The 20,834-nt window shown below is 38.5% G+C and overlaps 1 protein-coding gene across 5 annotated transcripts in view; it reads right to left on the reverse strand.

Moving 5' to 3' along the window:
- cacnb4a (calcium voltage-gated channel auxiliary subunit beta 4a) overlaps positions 1–20,834 on the reverse strand; it is a 54,581-nt gene that overhangs the window by 9,799 nt on the left and 23,948 nt on the right. For 4 of the 5 annotated variants that reach the window (XM_088606100.1, XM_088606105.1, XM_088606104.1 and 1 more), the window contains 11 exons: positions 15,293–15,412; positions 15,021–15,143; positions 13,645–13,772; positions 10,695–10,771; positions 8,437–8,456; positions 7,140–7,220; positions 3,632–3,690; positions 2,544–2,653; positions 2,147–2,298; positions 1,323–1,418; positions 1,028–1,213 (listed from right to left, as the gene is read on the reverse strand). In XM_088606100.1, coding sequence (XP_088462226.1) covers positions 1,028–1,213; positions 1,323–1,418; positions 2,147–2,298; positions 2,544–2,653; positions 3,632–3,690; positions 7,140–7,220; positions 8,437–8,456; positions 10,695–10,771; positions 13,645–13,772; positions 15,021–15,143; positions 15,293–15,412 — 1,152 coding nt within the window. The remainder of the gene's footprint in view (positions 1–1,027; positions 1,214–1,322; positions 1,419–2,146; positions 2,299–2,543; positions 2,654–3,631; positions 3,691–7,139; positions 7,221–8,436; positions 8,457–10,694; positions 10,772–13,644; positions 13,773–15,020; positions 15,144–15,292; positions 15,413–20,834) is intronic. The other variant, XM_088606101.1, reaches the window with a different exon arrangement.

A 20,834-nucleotide genomic window follows, 5' to 3' on the forward strand; every position in this document is an offset into this window, starting at 1 on the left:
TGGAGAACAGAATAAATTCCATAATCTGAATATAACCAGGTCAGGGCTATGTCACAAACCATGTTTCACCAAACAGTGATGCACAGTTAGTCAGGCACTCCTGGTGGTGGGGGTATGTTGGGATTGTGGTCCAATTGATGTCCAGTCCACTGTTTTCAATGGTGACGAGCAGACTAATCATTTTCATTATTAATTTCATTACTAGTCTCATTATTATAAAGGTGGTAATAAAAGACAAATAATATGAATAATAATTTCTAAATTCTAAAGCAAAAGCACAACCCTTTTTAGTATCACCACCCTCGGAGGTCAAAGGTCAAAGGCTTTTGTCTTTAAGGTAAATCTTTCACTTCTTTTGTTGTATCTTGAATACATCTATATACCATCACCATGAAGTTACCCCTGTAGGCCACTTTGAGCAAGAGCAGAGCTCCAGTCCCCAAAGGCCAGGTTTTCCAGGTCTACTTACTGTAAATCAACAACAATGGAAGACCATTGAAAACGTTTGAGCTGGAGTGTCCAAACTGGCCATGAAGACATGAGTTTAAACTGCAGCTCCGGAGTTGTGCGCCACTGCATAAGCTACAGAGCTACAGACCCTGCGGTCTGTGTCGATCCTAATGCTCCAGTATAGTGATGGGGACACTATGCTGTAATAAAGGCGCCGTCCTTCGGATGAGATGTAAAACCAAAAGAAAAAAACATTTCTCGAAAAAAGTAGGGGTGTTACCCCGGCATCCTGGCCAAATTTCCCTCTGGCCTTTACCAATCATGGCCTCCTAATAACCCCCCTCTCTGAACTGGCTTCATCACTGTTCTCCTCCCCACTGAGAGCTGGTGTGTGGGGAGCGGACTGGTGCACTGTGGCTGCTGTCACATCATCCAGGTGGGGCTGCACATTGGTGGTGGTGGCAGGGACCCCCTTTACCTATAAAGCGCTTTGAGTGGAGTGTCCAGAAAAGTGCTCTGTAAGTGTAAGCAATTATTTATTTTTTTTAACTGTACGACACCAAAACACCCTGATCACCTGTAATCCAGAGATGGCTGTGGGATATGGCGAAAGAGCGGTGGAGCCCAGGTTCCGGCCCAGTAAAGGATTCATGGGAGTACTGTTTGGGACATGCGTGGCCCGCCAGTAGGCTTCCAGGTATTCAGCCAAATGTTCACAAGCATCTTCCAACTGGTTCTCGTCCAAAATAATATCAAACATTTCCTAGAAAGACAAGGAAGGGAGGACATATGGATAACTTATATTATTTTATACCTTACGTTTGTAGTACAAGTAGAGGAAGTAACATAAAGCTCAACATTGAACTACATACCGGTGGGCATTGTGCTAGCTTGTCAGCTGCCACCAGCTGGACATTCAGATGTTTGCTTTGCGATTTCCCTCTAGATTTGATCAACCGTTGTAGTACCTAGAGAAAACAAGCGAGACATTCAGACTTTTAAAAACGGTACCAACCATGACATACATTGCACATTGTTGTGAGAAAGCTGGATAATTCAATGTTTTGTGTTGTCTCTGACTCTAAGACCAGGGTACATTGCCTATTAATACATCTTTTTTAATACTGTATGTCACTCCACCACTTCGGAACAAGAAAGGAACCGACCACAACAGTCATTTCAATAAAAACATTTGTGTCTTAGAATAGCTGACAAAAATAAAGGCACTTGACCACTTACTGTAAATGAACCCCATAATTTAAGCTGATGATCTTTGCAGTTTCAGAATCATTTCATATTCTAAAACACTGCTGTGGTGTGGAAGGGTTCATTTTTTACCGGAAAAGCTCTGGAAAGCCTCTGAAGTGCATTTAACTTTTCACAGCTGTGAAAATGCTTAAAATGTTTAAAATGTTTTAAGTAACATTTTTTTAAATACCGTTCCTGCAGTTATCCCACCCCATCACATTGTGCTTTAAGTCTGAATTCGGGTTCAGTTTTAATTTCCAACAATAGAGGGCAGTAATAACACATTTTTCTTATAGTTTTAAAAAAAGTATATACGGTAGTTCTGTTCAGGACAGTAATGTTAACACAGGAGGGTCAAGAGATACAATTGTTACATATTTATTGTAAAAATATCTATTTATTGTAAAATGGCCTTTTAACATCTGTATGTTTACTGCTCTGTACCTACCTTTGGGGAGGAAACTTTGACATGGACAATAATTGGAGCTAAAGATGTCTTGATTAGTTGTGCCGGATGGTTGATGGTATCTGCATCTAGCACAACTAGCTGTAATGATCGTGCAAGCTCAAAAATTCTCTCTATTTCACTCTGTACTTCAGCTGAAATAAACAGAAACCACTTTGTTATATTATATCATATGTATTTTCTCAACTGAATTACAATCAAGTTTAAGCATTCATACACGACAGAAAAGAGAATCGAAATTCGTTTCAGGACAATAATGGTTTTCTATGTCTTCTACTGTCTTACTGAAACTATGATCATTAATAAGAAAAATGCGCTTAGAAAAAGCTGAGAGATGCACACGTAAAATAGTTACCGGAAGAAGGTTTGACAACCTTACCTAAACTAGATCTGGTGTTGGATCTTTCAATGATGGCTCTTTTGCTGGGATTATTGAGCACAGATCTTTTTGCTAGAGATATGTCTGCAGTAACTCTTGTGATAGATATCCTACCAAAAAAACAACAGTGAATATACAGAAAATGTTAATTTTGGTAAGACATCAACATATAACTAGAGGCAAGATATCTTAAAGGACTTCCACTACTGAATCAAAGAAAATATTCTTAAACCAATTAAACAACCACAAATGTTAATTTATATAAAAGCAAGTATCACCATTACATTAACTTATTGCTTTCAAATTAGTTCAAATTGAGACAAGACCTCTAACAATTCTCGAGAGTGGTCTGGAAAGCCTCACATTAAAGAACTCATTTTAGAAGGTTTTCTCAGCAAATACTTTTATAATACAAACTTTTACCTTAGAAATTTACCAGTTTGGTAATAAAATCCTTTTCAGAACAGCAGATATCAGCAAATTGCGTTCTTAAACAATTGCAACAAAGAACAATTAAACTTAAAAGACAGCTAAAAGACAGGAAACATCCCTTACAGAAAGAGAGAACAGACAGATTAGCATTGCACATATATAAAGATTGACTGTTTACATATTAAACAACATGCAAAGACTCTTGAAGAAGGGCAGGCCATTTCTAAATACACAATACATTTTTAAATCTCTTTTTGAAAACCCAAAATTAAAACAGTTCTCACTTGAGAAAGCATCGGGGATATCCTAATTTTCAAGTTGATATTTCTATTTGTTGTCACTACCCACTGTGCTACAGAATAGCAATTTTAGTTAATCTCGTTTTCTGTCTGAAGTTTGGTCTTGCATTCTCAGTGAGCTTTTTGAAACGTCTATCAGCATGTCTGCGCCTTGGACAAACATAAACCCCAAAGCAGCAAAAGCAGCATGTTTGCTTTCTGCTGTGTCAGCGCTTAGTGGTGGAAGCTGGGCTCTGCAAACACCATGTACTTTACAAAAGACAGTCAGCAGAAGTTGTGGCTCTGCGCCCTGTGCCTCCCACTACTACTACTATATTTCCTGCTAATAAAGTGATATACAGTACTGTAGGACCTCACCTTCCATCAAATCTGTGCTTCAGGAAGTCAAATAGCGCTTTCTGCATCATGTCTGTGACCTGCACAAGGAGCCAGGGGAGAGCGAGAGGAAAAGAGAAGGTGTTTGGGAAGGAGAAAGATTAAGAAAAGAGAAGGGAAATCAGCAACATGTAGAAGCACTAAATTACCCGGTTACTTATTGAACCTTTCTCACCCAACAGCATTTTCCAAATTTCATTTCGATACATTTATTCCCTTAAAGCACAGGGCAGCTGTCGGGTCTTGGATTTGATTCTGGCCTGAGGCTCCTTCTGTGTGGAGACTGCATGTTCTCCCCAGGGCTGTGTGCATTTTCGCTGATCACAAAAATTGGTTATTAAACTAAAGAATTAACTTTAGTAAAGCTACCAAAGCTTGAGAAGGGGCAAGCAGACACATTGAGATGAATGTCTTAAACAAGAGAATCACTCTAGTCATTTTCCACCTCGATCTATACTATTTACAGGCAATTTCAGGTGATTATAAACTTGTACTCTTTTACAAAACCTATTATATTCTAAAGCGCTGATCACATTTTAAAACTTGGTAAAATTAATGATACAACATTTATAGCTCGCGGATATGTGAAACAGATCATGACTGACTTCCTAAATGGCTGCAGTGTGAGCAATTGCCTACCATCTCAAACAGAAGGTTACAGGAAGCACGTCAATTAAAGTTTAATAATTTTCAATGTAAATGCTGAGGTCTGCACAGTTTAAAGATAATCATGCAGCAATAGATATGTGGCTGCTTTTAAATTGTATTAAGATATTAGTTCAATTTCTAATGGGGTTATGATTTAATAAGAAGAGACACATTTCACACACAGTCCACATAGTTTCCAGATAATATTAGATGTCTTCACACATTGTTTTAAATGTTTAGATAACCAGGCTTGAACAACTGCATTTTGTGCAATTTAATTTTCCAAACAAGAATATGTGTCTTTAGATTTAGTCAAAAGAATAATGGCTATTATTGTTCTCAGCTCTCAAAGTATAGCCCCTTTTGATTGCATATTACATAGACTAGCAGATGTATTCCCACTAATGAACACTTAAAAATTTTCAGTCTCCAGTTTGTCCATTTAAAAGCCAGATTTTACTTCAGGCACAATACTGCTAAAACTGCATTAGACTGATGTTAAATAGAGACAAATTGATTGGATTTATTTGCTTCCTATGGATTCTAATACTAGTGCTCTATTCCAGCCTAAGCTAAAATGAGGAAGCACATAATAGCTTTAGCACATGAGGACAACAATAATGAATTATGAATGAACTAACTAGACCTTTTTCATGGCTAAAATCCAGAAAACCTAATTCATGTCAAATCAAGAAAAAAACATTCCACGACCAACTTAAAAACAAAAAGAAAGAACGAAGAATAACTAGTGAAGAGCAAATGTATTTTAGATAAAAAATACATTATATCTTTTTGACATGTCTGAGAAAGACCAATTTCATGGATTTTACAATCATAAAATAAATGCAAATAAAAAATCATATAAAAACGGGAATAAAGGTATTCTCTTTTTTTTCCGTTTGATTGCTTATTTTAACACCTGTCATTGTGGTAATTCTATACAGAAAACAAACAGGAAATATGTAAGAGTTAACAAAAAAAGTGTAATTCTAGTTTGGATTTTCAAATTGCTGTCCCTCTAAACAAAATACATATAACAAGTCTTTAAAAGACTAACATTAGAAAATCTTCATTTTTGACAATGGAAGACAACAGAACACAATGTCCAGCCATGAGCTGCTGCTCTAGGTTACTCAATGACAGATTTCAAACAAGCAGACAGCAAGATCTTTGATCTTGTGTAGGTCTTACGCTATGTGTCTTAGAAGAGAGACTCTGGAGGGGGTCTGTATTGTACTTTGGCTTTCAGCTTGATGCAGATGCTTTTCAACAAAGCCTGCCAATAATGACACGCTAACCAGTTCCTATTAGAGCGATATAATTAGTGGGGTGCCACAGGGGTCTGTACTGGAACTACTGCTCATCCTAATATAAATCAATTATCTAAATCCCTGGGCAGTCAGCAAAACCTGTCAAGTTTGATACCATGATACCAAATTCAGTGGAGAAAGAGAAGCAGAAAATAAAATTCTTCTAACATTTAAATGGTTACCTGCTTGATTAAAAGAATCTCTAAGCAGGGATGAGTCATTGCTATTTGAGGGCTGCTAATCCTCAAAAAGGGGCCAAACTCCAGTGCTCCAGGCTTGAAGACGTTTTTTCTCCCTTCATTATCAATCTGTTTTCTCTCGGTGCCAATGCCTGTTCTATGCCTCCACTGTTCCCCTCCTGTGTGATGCTACACAGTTGATCCCAGGGGTGACCTGGGAGTACTCTCAGAATCGATGACTTCAGCCAAGACAAAAGGACTTTATAACGAGAACTGGTTTTGTCTTCCCTCATCATGTTCTTTGTATGTCTTAGGGATATGCTAGAATTAGACAGTTATCATAACATAAATATATGCACATACAAATCCAAATACAGTCTGGGGGGGTGCCTATTGTCTTGTGGTTTTTGTTCCAGCCTGAATACTCAATTAAACAATTAACCTAATTATTTTCTAAATTAGAAATTATTTTTCTTAAGATCTTTTTCAGTGGACTTCTCTTCATCAAAGGTACAGTTATCATTAGGTTCAATGTTGTACAGTAATGACCTGCGAGCCCTTTATGCAGCTAATAAATAGGTAGACCAACTATGTAATCAATCCTGTGGATGGAAACTAAATTTGAGACCCCTGCTTTAAGGCCTCGGAGCTTCATTAGCTTTGTTTTTTTAATCTGCGTCTTCATTAATTCAAGATGTTTTTAACTTTTCTTTTTAAACTGTACCATTTTTAGAACTGTATTTGCTTTTCCTTAGGTGCTTTCATTGAGAGTGCTCCACTTTCAGTCCAGCAGGCTATATCCAGCAGTCTGTTGCCATGGCAATGCCGTGTAAAGGAAAGCAGTCTGAACTGTGATACTGCAACAGCAGCACTCTTTCTCGTGCTAGGGAGGAGAGGGCAAACAATGCTCACGGCCTCATTTGAAATTACCTTTTCAGTTAATAACCACGGTGTTATAACACTGTGTGGAAAGATGTCACTTCAGCGCACTGTGAAGTCACGAAAAGAACCGAGAAGGGGAGAAGCTTGTGAGCCTGGCTCTTTGTGCGCTGAGCAAACCAGAACACTAAAAGAGCAGAGACACAGTCATCACCGAAACACTGCAGCATTCTGGGCACAGCTCTAACACGGGGATCGCCATATTGCCCCATAATAGTCTAATACCACTGCGTTACACCTGTCACGGGGGGGGAAATTAACGGGAAAGAAAAATGCACTGCGCTGCAAGGGATTCGAAAACAGCTGCTGAACAACATTTCGCAAAGAGCGAGAGGGGAGAGAAGGGAAACAGGCCGCGTGTCTTGAAAACGCACCGACGGATGGGGAAGAGAACGGCCCAGAGCGGCGGCCTACCTCGTATCCTTTCAGAGACGGGCCAACCAGAACCACCGGCCGCATCGAGGGGACTACGTCATAGGGAGGGATGTGCTCGGCCTGCAGTGGAACCACAGCGTCAGTCGCAAGATCGCAAAGGTCTTAGAGGGCGACAGACACTCTTCAGTGCACCCGTTTGAAGCCATTTCCCCCCAGCGGTGTCTGTCATGGCTGCACGATGAGCTGGGAGGCTTACAACTCACAACAAGTAAAAATGCCAGTGGCAGTCATGGTGGGCTGTGGCACGAGCATTGCCACTGATGCTAAAACTCTTTTAATCGCCTCCTGCTGAAACCGTATTTACAACCCTGGGGCCTGTGGCGACCCGTTGGGAATTTTATCATTAATCTCAACAGGCCATTCAGCCCTCTGATTGGTTCTGCACAAGTTGCAATCATTTATAGAGACGGTTCCTGTTCTCGTGAGAACAAAGACGAACTGTCCAACTGTGCTGGACCTGCCCAAAAGCTGTGTCAGCCTGGCTTTTCTGTGTCCATGTGCTGATGTGCCTCACTTATTTAGCACCCTTTTCCTGAGGTAGTATTGTTCTTATTTGTTTAATGATTCATACAGTATGTTTTACAAAACGACAGTTCTAAAGAAGGGGAAACTGGACTAGAAACTAGATAAATGGATGTTCTAAAAACTTCCTTAAGAATGTTTTGAAAAAAAACAGCTCTGCACAGCTGGGTGTCAATTGATGTTAAATGTGGTCATTAGTAATTGACTGTAACTAATGAAAAACACATATTATTTAGGTGAAGACAGGGTGTAGGCTAACTGTCTTGACTTGTGCCATAAAGAATTTAAAAGACAAGGAAAATGTATGAAAAATCACAATTTAAAAGTTCAGATTTTAACATTAGCAATACATACAAATTTCAAAAGTTGGATAAATTGTTCTGCATAAATCTGACTTTTATTTCACCAATGCAATCTTTTTCTGAATTGTTTGTATTAATGTAAATTTATTATAACAACTCCTTCAGTAACAATTCAAAGAATTGTCCAAACAATTACAAACATAGATAGTAATTGTACACAATAATGAATGGGGTTAAATATAAGCACACAATTAAAATAAACAGGGGTTAATAGGTAATTTATGGCAAGTCTGCACAGTGAAGATTTGTATTACATTTTCCAAATTATTTGTACAAAAAAATGATGGATTTCCATGGTTTCCATGGATATGTACAAAACAGGTCTGGTGGACACACAGTATAATAGTTCAATTGCACTTTTATAGAAAAAAATTATTCTAGAAAAAACTTACCACTTTCTGCTTCTGCTTTGCTGTGGAGAAAAAAAAGCAGTTGTGAGCATATTAAACATATTTAAGGACTTTGTATGATAAACAAAACAAAGCGGCTTTAAACCCTCAATACAATGTTTTGTTTTTGGTTTCGGAATCTAGGTGTGATTACCTTTTAATCTTTGAATCCTTCACTTTAGGGAACGTTAAATATTTTAGTAAACCAAAGGCAGTAAATCCAGATGTATATTACAATATATAATATTTATAAAAATAGATGATTTCCTACAGTATGTACAGTATAACAACATAATTTCTGCAAAACTCAGCTTTTCTGGTATGGATCTTAGTTACAGTCATGAAACTACTGTAGGTCTAGCTTTTTAATGAGACCTAAAATTAATCTTAATTCCAGCAACCCCAAAATTGCAGTGTTAATGCCATTCCTGTAATCAGCAATAATGCACTTCCAGAACAAAAAACACACACAATGAAATGCATTTAGACTGTCTGTTTTCAATTTTAAAAAAAGGCTACTGTGGCTTGATAAAACAGAATTAACAAACTTCAATTTTGGTATTTCAGTTCTTAATTCTGAAAAAACAAAGGAAGTTACCAGAGTACATTAAAGATAATGTGCAAACTTTCTTTTTTCGTGAAGCATGGTTTTTATCAGAAGGTGAAGTGAAATTTCACAAGGTATTTCTTACTTTCTAATCTTTCTCTCTTTTCTGCCAGACTTGCATATGTACAGTATTGTATGTCTTAATTCTGCATGAATTTACCATTGACCTTTTACCATGAAACAGCTCTCTACATTTTCATTTCTCTCTTCATTTCCATCCCTCAAATATCTCAACGTGTCTTATAAAGAAATTGAAATAAGAAGAAGTAATATTCCAGTTTACAGAAGGTGAGTAAGAATTCTGTGTATAAGAAATCAGAAACCATAAATTGGCCTTCCCAGTGCTACTTGTTTTGGTCTTTGGATTAAGTGTCCTTTTTCATGTTCATATCTGATAATAAAGTTCTGTGTTGTTCATCTTAAAATGTCTCCTGGTTGTTTGTAAGATTCAATTTCCCAAACAGATAACACAAAGAGTTCCTTCCAACTACTAGTTACTAGTTATCAGCTAGTTACTAATAAGAAAAATTCATTCTGAGAAAATATATTTAATGGGTATTAATAAACCATCAAAAGTGTTGTGTGCCTGGGATTCTTGTTACCTAAAACACTAATTTATCTAAACACAGAACGCTTTCCTGGTGGTGTCAATATTCTGTAATGAGTTTGTTTGCCCTCCGATCTGTTTCGGGTACCTGGCATGAATAATTAAAGTACATGCTCTCATAATATAAAGACACGGTAACTGGTTCAATTTCAAAGCCAGAACATAAACTTTTCATCTGCCCGTCTGGAATAACCAGGTCTAGCAAAAAAATAAGAAAACAGTCAGCTCTCAGTGGCGAAGAATTCCAGGAGGGCAACGGCTTCACAGTTTCGATCACAGTTCAGGGTGCAAAGAAGAGATGCTTCATCCCACTGTGAGATCTTCTGCCGGCACTACTGGCCCTGATATTGTACTTATGAACTTGCGTAGTCAACCAGAATCTGGAAGATGAGCGGACAGAGTACATGGACTGGCCATCACACTCACCAGATATGAGTCCTATTGAACATGCATGGCACGCTCTGGAAAGACACAGAGAACTCAATACGCGCAGCGCATTCCACAGCACCCTTCCTCTTATTGCAAGCCAGTACTTGATCATGGAACGTGCATACCTTCTGTCAGTTAGTGCGGCAGGCCAGACTCCCAGATTCGTTTGTCCGAATTCACTGATTTAGCATACACTACTAATAATCAAATTATCTGGATTTTAGAAAACAAACTCACAATATGCGTATGGATAAATGATCCTGCACAAATGGACACTGAAAGTTGTTTCCTATTTTCATATTCACATTTCAGAAATTTCTGGACAGATGTCAGGGACCTCTGCCCATGTAAAAAGGCGCTAAATTTAACAAAACAGCGCTGCGACCCATAGGGACTTTTAAAGAAATCCCACAGTGCGTTTTTATAAGCGTCACCATCAGCACTAACGTAGGCATCCTGAGTCTTCCACAAGACAACAGCGTCCACAAGTTGCGCGCTAACAAAGCCCGTTGATCTGGGATGTTCCGGTTGTTGTTGTTCTATTCTGAGTTAATCGGAAGGCGAACAGCCATTTTGCCTTGGAAGCTGATCCGCCCAGGCACCTGCAGGAAGGCTCACCTGCAGAGGGAGGGGTGTTTCTGAAAGTGCCTGATACCATCTCTCCTAGACTGGAGGAGGAATTCCCACTGGACTTACTGCAAAGGACAATGGAGAACAAAACAGGGCTTTAACAAGGAAAGTGCTGCACACAGCATCGTACATCAGATCTGTCAAACACCAGTTCTCTGGGGGCATGGGATCTGTGGGGCATTCATTCAGCTTCTCTCTGTTTTCTATCTATTCTGATCGGGAGAATAGAAACCTTTCTCCTTTCTTAAGCAGACGACGATGTGGACAGTTGTAAAAGCCTTGGCACTGTGCCGTTCAAAGACAGTGTCACAAGCTGTATTGTTACCTATATATAGATACAGAATGCTCGGGCAAGAAGAAAACTCAATGTGCCAGATCATGAGGTCCTTAACATTACAAATTCAGAAAAGGAAAATGTCAAACATGTTTTTCTTTACCCATATTGAGTAGCTTACTTTAGCAGAGTTTATATTAGCCGGTGTTTGTTCCATTAGAGTTTAGCTCTAATTTGTTGTGGTCACTACAAAAGAGCTAGTGTGTATAATAAATATTAATTAGTAAAATATGGTTTTATAGGATGAATTCAGTGAAACCAGGTTTATGATAAAAAATATTTTATAAAAACATCATCAATTAAAAAATTTAGACAGGGGAGTCGATGTTAACCTTTTATCTTTAGAAGATAGAGTACTCAGACACTGTGTATACCAAAGAGAAGCAATGAAGTGAAATATACTTACTCTGGCAAAGACAAAGTCCATATTACTTAAAGTTCCATTCACTGACTAGTGTACTCCAAATTTAAAAGAGGTTTCATGAGTGAATGTATCGTGTTTCCATAACATGAATTTCCTTACTTTCTTTTTGCAACACATAGGGGATCCATAGAAAAATTCAGATGACAACACAAAACAATCTATGCAAGGGCCTCAGGAAACGTTAAATTGGGTTATCATCTCTGAAAAACACCTCCTACCCGTTTGGCTGCTGTCAGAGTACTTAGTGTGATTGTTAAAGGGTGACTTTAACACTGACAAAAATGTGAACACAACAGCCTGACTCATTTACGGTAGCCTCTAAGTTTACTCATACCTTTGATGAATTGTAACAGAAAGTTGACTAGCAGTACAATCCAGGTGAACATTAAGTATTTTCTGGTACAAATAAAAAAGTATTGTAAGTATCATATACATAAATAGAAAGTCTGTCAAAAATTGTTATAAATTATTCTAAATGCACATTGCTCAAATCTATTCATACTCTGGCAATTATTACTTTGTGACTTTCAGAGTTTTGTCTGAAGAACATAGTCTGATTTTTCCTTACCATTCCACCTCCTTGAATACTCACAGATGTGCTCATGAGGACTTCCAGAATCTTCTATAAATTTACAGCATTTATTTCCAACATGCAGACAGGGCAGGAATAAATTTGAACATTGAATACTTAGAAACACATGTAATTATTTCTCAATTTGTTATAATAGTTATATAATCCTATTATATTTAGTGATATATTCATTGGTCGTTCTTATTTTTTTTCTGTTTATTTATATACAAGTCACTTTTTAATTCCTAAACATTGAACAATCCTGGCGCATGCTTTCATTCTCTTTATTCACATTACTGTTGCAGTTCATCAATGGCAGGAGTACACTTAGAGGCTACTGAAGGAGAGAGTCCTACTGCCAGACTATAAGTTCTAGTATTGTGTGAAAATATTGTGGAGATTTGCTTTTTAACAACATGCATGTGTCACAGTTTTACCATGGTTACCCCTGGACAACCCTAGAGCACAACCTTCAGCGAAGTTTCATGAAATATCTCGGCAAAACAAGTTGCAGCTCCACTGAGCCCACCTTCAAAATTAATATAAAGCACAAGTAAATGGTTAAAGCAGGGCTGCAAGAACAGTACGGCATGACTTGTGTCTGAAACTCCCCAGAGCTTTCACTGAGTCAGGCAATATTTCCAACAAAGCAGGGCCGTCTTTTTTTACATACCTCTCTCGCACGTCAAGGAGTTACTGTATGGTGATAGATCTTGCATCACTTCCAATTGCAAGTGCCTTAACTTAGCTTCCAATTTAGCAGAGGGCCAGACTAGACCTTTCAGAACCCACCTCCGTCCCAGCGGTCTAGCCTAGTATTGAAAACCTTTGCGCCAGAGTTCTTCCAGCTACACTGTGTGCTAAAATCCTAGTTACCTCTATTCATTATTAAGACAGCCGGGTCTACAAGGGTAGGTTGTTTTCGCATCTTAAAAGACTACAGTTACGAAGCTACAGCACAAAACATGGGTGCATTGGTACTAAATTAGTAATATGACTTTGTCTTGTATTAATGATCGAAGATTAATACACCAGTACATTTCTTCACACTGAACAACTGCTACACAGGATGAGTAAGCTGAAAGTGCTAAAACAGTTCAGTTCCTTTACGGACATAGAGTCAAGGATTGGCTGTCAACAATGAACCGGCCCTGGCCTGATTGCTGATAGCCAGCTACAGCAAACAACCAGAGCAGCTGGCTGACTTGCTCTGGCCCAAGAGCTGCTGGCTATCTGTGTGACACAACTGGATATCAGCAACTGCCAGGGACGCTTTCCTCTCAGCAGAGTTCTGCAATCAGAGATCTGGCAGCTCTTCCAATCGGCTCTCGGTTTCTTAAACTGGAGTTGGTGTTGTCCACTTAATATAATCTATCAAAATAAAACAGAATTCAGTAAACAGTCGTGCTTTTTGGTTGTGCTGAGCCTTTTGCACCAAGTTATAAGTAGAATAGAAATGTGAAAGCTCTGACACCGGTCAAGGGAATTGTATTAGCCAGTTACACTACTCCTCCCCAGACGGGAAGAGGACATCATTCCGAACTCTATGAACTATGCCGGTGTGAAAACAAGAGAGGCGCGGTGGGAGACTGTAGGACTGCTCTCTTACCCGTGGAAGCGCCCTCTTTTCTGTTCCTGTTGGATTCGGATGTTCTCCAGCTTGAGGGGACTTGGGATGAATCCAATCTCACAGCCCTCCTTTACCAGTCGTCCTATCCACCAGTCATTGTTGTACTTCTGTGTGCAGGACCATAGTTTTGGAAATTAACTGTAGACCGCGTTTCACGTACCCACACAAAATGGATTCATATACTGTACAACTGGCTTGCAGCTTTTTCAGCCCCAACAGTTCAGGACTTCTGCATGCTTTAGAGAAACACATCTCTGGGCTGGGAGAGAAACAAAGAGATCGGCTCATTTGGGATTAGAGCTTTCCTGCTTGGCAGATTGAGTGCAGGTTGCTCTAAGAGTTGAGTTCTGTGTGGACACCTTGGAGGCAGCACTCCTGCGACGTTCAGTGGAGACTGGGGCAGACACCACTGCTGTGTAACTGCTCCAGGATGACCCAGTTACTTCTATCTGACTGGCACCTCCCCTCAAGGACCAGCTCCATGTTTATACTGTATATGTGCTATTTCCATGAGGCCATGGAAAATGTATTTCTGTGTTTTCAATGACCGGATCTAAAGCCAATGTTTTTTTCGAAGCTGCAGAATAAATGTGTACGTTGAGTACAAGACATGTGTACTGAGTTTGGCATTTACTAGTTACTGAGATGGAGACTAGAAATGCATCTGTTTGTTTCAGTTTAGTTCAGGGAAACAAGCTTAAGAAAACAAAACAATCTAGAAGAGTAATAATTCTGCCTCTGCTTAATAAATTGAAAGCAAAAGATTAAAAATTAAAGCCAAATCTTGATTTAAAAGGAAACTCTTTATCCAAGTTGTAATTGCTGGCAATTTACAAAGTACACAGGCTTCCACTTTAATGGGCCTGTTTGATTGAAACGTTTAGACACTCAGGATTGTGGGAGACAGCACACACTTCAAAGACCTCACAAAACTATGCAAAATGTTTATCCGGTTTTTACTGTGGTAAATTCACAATTTAAAGATTTCAGAAAGTATGCACCATGAAAAAATCCAATGATCCTCAAAGAAAGAAAAACAGTTCTGTCCTTGTTAAAATAATTTGTGACAACCAAGTTAGGAGTTCATCGTCTCACGAAATCAAGTGAAGCATAAAATGTCCAGATACACTGACTTCTTTTACAGGTACGCTGGACAATACAGCCAAAGAATAAACATGTTACTACACACTGCAATATTCAAAACTCATATTGCATAGCAGACAGAACAAAAACCTGATGGAGACCTTTACCAGAGCACTAATCGATACTGTAGTGTGCGGGAGATCTTGTTTTATCCTATAATTTAAGGGTCCAGATGTTTTACTTTCTTTTTCGCGACCAGTAAGACATCCTACCTCTTTAATGTGCAGAAAGTCCTTGACATCGAATGAAATGGCCGTGCCTGCTACCGGCACATCCTCATCCAGAGCTCCACAGTAGCTGACATTGGTCTTCACCGCAAAGGCTACAGCTTTGGCCTATGAAGAAAGCACACTAGAAAATGTAAGAGGGCATCCATTACGCTGCAGTTTTGTGGGACATGGGGCTGTAAGAGCAGACAGTACACAGTGGGGGCATTCGTGGAGCCAGCGGAGGGTGGTGGTGGAACTGGATTGCCATCTCTCACCTTTGCCCTTTCCAGCTGGATGGCTGCCTGCTGCTCTCGTTCCTGCCGGACTCCTTCCCTGTCCTCCTCCAGAGAGACATCGGAATCAGATGGTCTGCTAGTGTAGGAATCAGCTGAACCCTGAGAGGTGTTGGCAAAAACACACAGGAGGAACTCAGAGCCCCGCTCTTGATAATGAAACATGGGAAGTTCCAAAACCAGACCATCATGGCCACGTTTATCAAGTTACAAACACCTCTGTGAGATCTGTCATGTTTATCAGCAGTTTCGACTACAACACGAACCAGAGGACACAAGCGGAAAATATGTAAAAGCATATTTAAAACTGGGAATAGGAGGCATTTAATAATGTTATAATAATAATAATAATGATAATGTTTCTTTATTAGCCCTATACAATTTCTTGCATAAGGAAGTCGTCTTTTCGCATACCCCAGCTTTTCTCCATGGAGACACAGACACACAGACAGGGAGAGAAGCTTGGGGTCAGAGCGCAGGGTCAGCCATTGTACAGCGCCCCTGGTGCAGTTGGGGTTAAGGGCCTTGCTCAGGGGCCCAACGGAGTAGGATTCCTCTGCCGGCCGCGGGATTTGAACTGGCAACCTTCCAGTCACAGGCGCAGATCCTTAGCCACAGAGCCACCTAAGGTGGGAGTACCCAGCTCTGTAGCTGAAGCTGATACGCTAGCTTCTTTCAAGAAACTGGATGAGATCTTGAGACCAATTTGCTACTATGTACAGTACAGTATCAGACAGGCTATATGGGCTGAATGCCATCTTCCCATATGAATGCTTTCTTATATTATTAAATCTTATATAATAGCACCTTCACAAAAGAACTTCCTATCATCTCTCTCGACAATGATTTCTGTCACTTTTAAAGAACATGATCAAATTGTACATGATACAGATACTTCCTTCAGCATACAACAATGTGCATCCGTGGGATTTGTAGATGAAAACCAGCTACTAAATGCAAAAAAGAAAGCATTGTAAGCTAGTAAACACGTTTCTTTTATAAGATCAAATCCAGTTTTGCTTTGATAAAAAAACAATTGCTCACAGTGAAAATCTTGTACGTCCTGAAGTAAATAAATCATTTTTGTAGACTTTTTATTGAAGCTTTATTGATGCTAATTAATAGGTGATTCATCACATATCTCTGCAGTTACCTTTAAAAAAGTAAAACAAAAAAAGTGTTTTGCATTTAAATGTAACTGAAAGAACTAAGAACCAAAATTAACTATAGTGTGTTTTCCCAAGAAGTATAACAATGATTGCAAAAATCCTTGAAATTCTCAGAAATCTCTGATTTACACACAGACCCAGTTTTTATGTGGAACCTATTGACTTCTGTTATTTTGTACACAGTACTACAGTATGTACTGAATGTCAGTAAGATGTATTTGTATGTACTTGAGTATGTCTGTAATAGAGCAAGTATCTCTGCAGATTCTGGGGCTGCAGTGCACTGATGTGAAACTGTAGAAAGGCATTGCCCTTGCTTTGTCTTTATATAGATTACTTGAATTTTGTCTATGCTGTTCTTCTGCATGCTAATTAAGCACTTATTCACAATCAATTAAAAAAATGTAAGAAACACGTAGTCAAACAATATGCCAAGCTTCTTAAACATCATGAATTTCAGTATGATTTAATTGTGATATACTCTATTAAACAGTATATACAGTAGACATAGGTAACATTTTTATTGCTTAACTTGAAATATCCAATTGCTGTAACAGAATACCTTAGGTATTATGTCACATAATTCATTTGAACTAGGAAGAAAACAGAAACTCATTGCCACAAATGCTAAAGATGAACTTTAGATGTAATATTACTGTTGCTCTTTGGCTATTTAGTAAAATGCAGCTTTCAAATCATTTTAACCCCCCTTTAACCTCAGGAGGTTGTAGAACGGTGTGTCTTATGTACATAGCTTGATGGTGAGCCCTAATGCTATTGATACAGGTGCAGAGAGAAACAGCCAGACCATGGAGACAGTGCTGTATTAATAAGGGATCAAAGTCTTCCCGATTAAAGCACACAAGTTCGGCAACAGCTTTCAAAATACTGCAGGCCTTTTGAAGTTCTTCAGCACCCTGTGAGCAAATTTAGTTGAAATAATCAAATTGGAAACAACATTAACTGCAGTCAGGGAAAACACTGGCTGGGTCAATAATCCATCAGAAGAAGAGAAAATCCTATGATTGGCTGAAAATGCTTAGGAAAAACTAGAGCACAGTCAGTGTTGAGATATTTTACCACTTCTGAATTCAAGTGCTTTGTGCTACTGTATTTCTCTAACACATTGATTTTAAAACTCTTTTAATTGCACTTTTAAATCCAGCTGTGTACATTTGTTGTTTTTTAACTTTCTTAAAGACATTCTGTGTCTTGTTGTACTTTATGGAGCAGAGTAATATTCGTCATTGATTGTACTTTTAATTCTAAGAAATTTTAAGACATTATGTGGTGGCACATCGTATGCTAGACAATTAGACTCAATTAAAATTCCCTGTTCAACACTTGTTATACAGTAACAGATATGAAATAAGACATTCTCTGTGTTCTATGAAATGGCAAGGGAGAATTTGTTTTTAGAGGTATATTCAATATGCTAATAATCATTACCGTATACATTTTAATATATTGAACTGGAGCAAAAACACTGCTGTGTAATTTAACAAACCCATCAGCATCTGAGCATACTTTACAAGACATAATTCCTTTACCTACATATAATAATGTTATATAGACAGCAATTAAAACGAAAATTTGATACTAAATAATAACGAATAATATTATCTTCTTGTCCGCTTGACTTGATAATACAACATGCATAGATTGTTTCATTAAGTTCTAAAATGCTTACAGAACCTTACGACAGATTAAAATGATGTGCACATTCTGTTAAATCAAAACACAATGAGAAATATTTTAATTTTCACCCAAAACAAAAACCCAAATTAACTAAAACCCATTAACAAAAAATAACGGTTGGAGTTGATTCAGTGAGTAAATGGAAAATTGAAAAAATCCTTATTTTTTAAGGAGTTCTGAAGTAAGGTTTCACACTTTTTCTACTCACTAAATCTGTGTATGTTGTTCATACAAACTTATCATCTGCCAACCTTTATTCAAAATACTGGAATATTTTTCAAAAATGATATTTCAAAATGCAATAAAGTGCTCAATGCTGGCCTTGTATTTAAGTAGCAAAATAAATCTTTTCACCATGACTGTGTAAGGTAATCAAGTTAATAAAATACAGAAAGATACAAATAGCCACTGCATGCAAAGTGCAACACAACTATGTCTGTTGATTTAAAATAAGACCCATTCTTTATGATGACAGGCTACTGGATACAGTTGCAATGAAGTTCTTTGATCATGGAATCAAAAGATTCTTCACAAAGCGACCCCCCCTTGAAACCTGATTAAGAAGAAATACACAAAAAGAATCCCATCTAAGAATTCTTTGTACTTTTAGAATTAATTCATGTGCCCCTTGTTGCCTGTGTTTTCCCTCTATGACTCGATGCAACACTGACGAGCAGCTTTGAGCATGATGAATGAATGATAAGACACATTTTAACTTTCAGGAAAGCAGTGAAAAAAATAAGCCGCATAATGAATCTGATTTCGGAATACCATGGTAGGCAATTGTCAACGTTACTGAAGTGAAGTGTCCTGTTATTTTTATTTTTAAAGAAAGGGACTTTGGTTTTCAACACTTATACAGTATGTCAGCTTTTGGAAGCAGATAAATTATAATTCTTTTAAACGTTTAGAATTTGTACAGAAGATGTCTCCTCGGTTTGTATCTTAAGCTTGACCTGCTTTTTTTCCCCACAAAACAAAAGCAGAAATATCAGATAAGTGACAATAAATAACCACCCAACACAAACACGCATGCTGAACGTCCACAGCAATTCAGCACTCTTCCTCACGCATCAGTCCCTGCATTTCATATGTGCTTTTGTCCTACAATGTGCTTCTTTTGGAAGGATATGTTGAAGTGCAGCGGTTCCGGCTGAAGCAGTGAATAAAACGTTCTTGAATATCCTCCTGTGTTCGCCTGTTTGCTTTGCTGCGGTTTGATTCCTCCCTCTAATAACTAGTCTAATAATATTATGATCAATGGAGCTGAGCTTCCTCCCCACCCCCATATTATTAATCATGTCTTGCTGGCTGCTGGGAAACTGACCGAACTCTGCTCCCACTCTCTCCAGTCTCTCTCTATCAAGAAAGCAGTGAAAAAAGTAACCCTCCTTGCGCACTCTGTAGAGGCACCTCAGACTTCTTGCAAGCAAACACCTAACCATTTCCGTCATTTCGCAAGTGACACGCCATTTGTCATCAAAGCAAAAGCGTCTCTTATGCACATACAGCTGGGTAATATTATGCACTCCAGAATGACATGGATCATTATCATCCTGTATTTTATCAACGATATCTTGTCTGAAGGAATAACATGCAAGAACGCAAAGCTAAAGCATTAACAGGTGACTATCACATACTGTAGGTATGACTGTTACAACAGTTATCTACAGCACAGACAGGGTAGGATGACAGGGATGAATATAAAATTAACTGGTAGATATGGAAAGACAAGCAGGATAGAAGAGGTGGTGGTGTATGATTGTGCATCAGAAATCTCCCACAAGCTGGACAACTGAAGCAAGAAGATACAGGCAGTTTAGAATCTGTATAAGTAAAACTGGAAAAGAGAAATTCTAAGTGCTCAACACCGAGTGCATGCAATAGACCTCCTCATACAGGCACTGGCGCGAGTTCTGTAGATTTCTGTGTGATGAGATCAGAATAGTATACAGGAAAGGCCAGAGGTTAGATTACTGGACGTTTTCAAGCATAAACCGGGGCTCGTATTGACATGGTCAGAAAGGTTAATAAATGCTTCTTAACTCAGATTACAAAGGCACAAACTATGGAAAGTGCTCTTATTGACCTGATCTTTTCACACAATGTGAACGGAATTAAGGGAATGGACATGATGGGATCACTGAGGAATGAGGTTGAGTTTATGAGTGATGAAAAGGGAAAAGATGGATTCAGTGACCGTGGAAGGTGGTACTAAGAGGAGCAGAGGGGTGAAGAATGGAACCAGTTAAGTAAAGGAAATTAATTTCCTTTAATTTAAATTAAATTTAACAATAGAAGGCACATATAGCATGCCCCTTGTTATAAAATGAGCTCCTGTAGTATGGGGTAACTGACACTGATGTTCTACAGGGACCAGAACAGCCAAAAACTAATAAATCACCAGGGCCTAATGATATTCTCTAAGTCATGCTGAAGGAAATGAGCGATGTCATTCATAGACTCCTAGGTAGAACATTTCAGCTCTCACTCAAGATCGGATCTGCTTCTACAGATTGAAGAATGGCAAATGTAATGCCAGTTCCCAAAAAGAGGAGAGAACTAAACCGGGAAACTACAAATGTTTTTTACAACTGATACAGGTACAATTAGGGAAACAACACATTGAGCTGAATTAGAATAATACTGTATTTACA

The sequence above is a fragment of the Lepisosteus platostomus genome, chromosome 14 (assembly GCF_059453375.1).
Source record: "Lepisosteus platostomus isolate fLepPlt1 chromosome 14, fLepPlt1.hap1, whole genome shotgun sequence".
NCBI classification, from domain to species: Eukaryota; Metazoa; Chordata; class Actinopteri; order Semionotiformes; family Lepisosteidae; genus Lepisosteus; species Lepisosteus platostomus.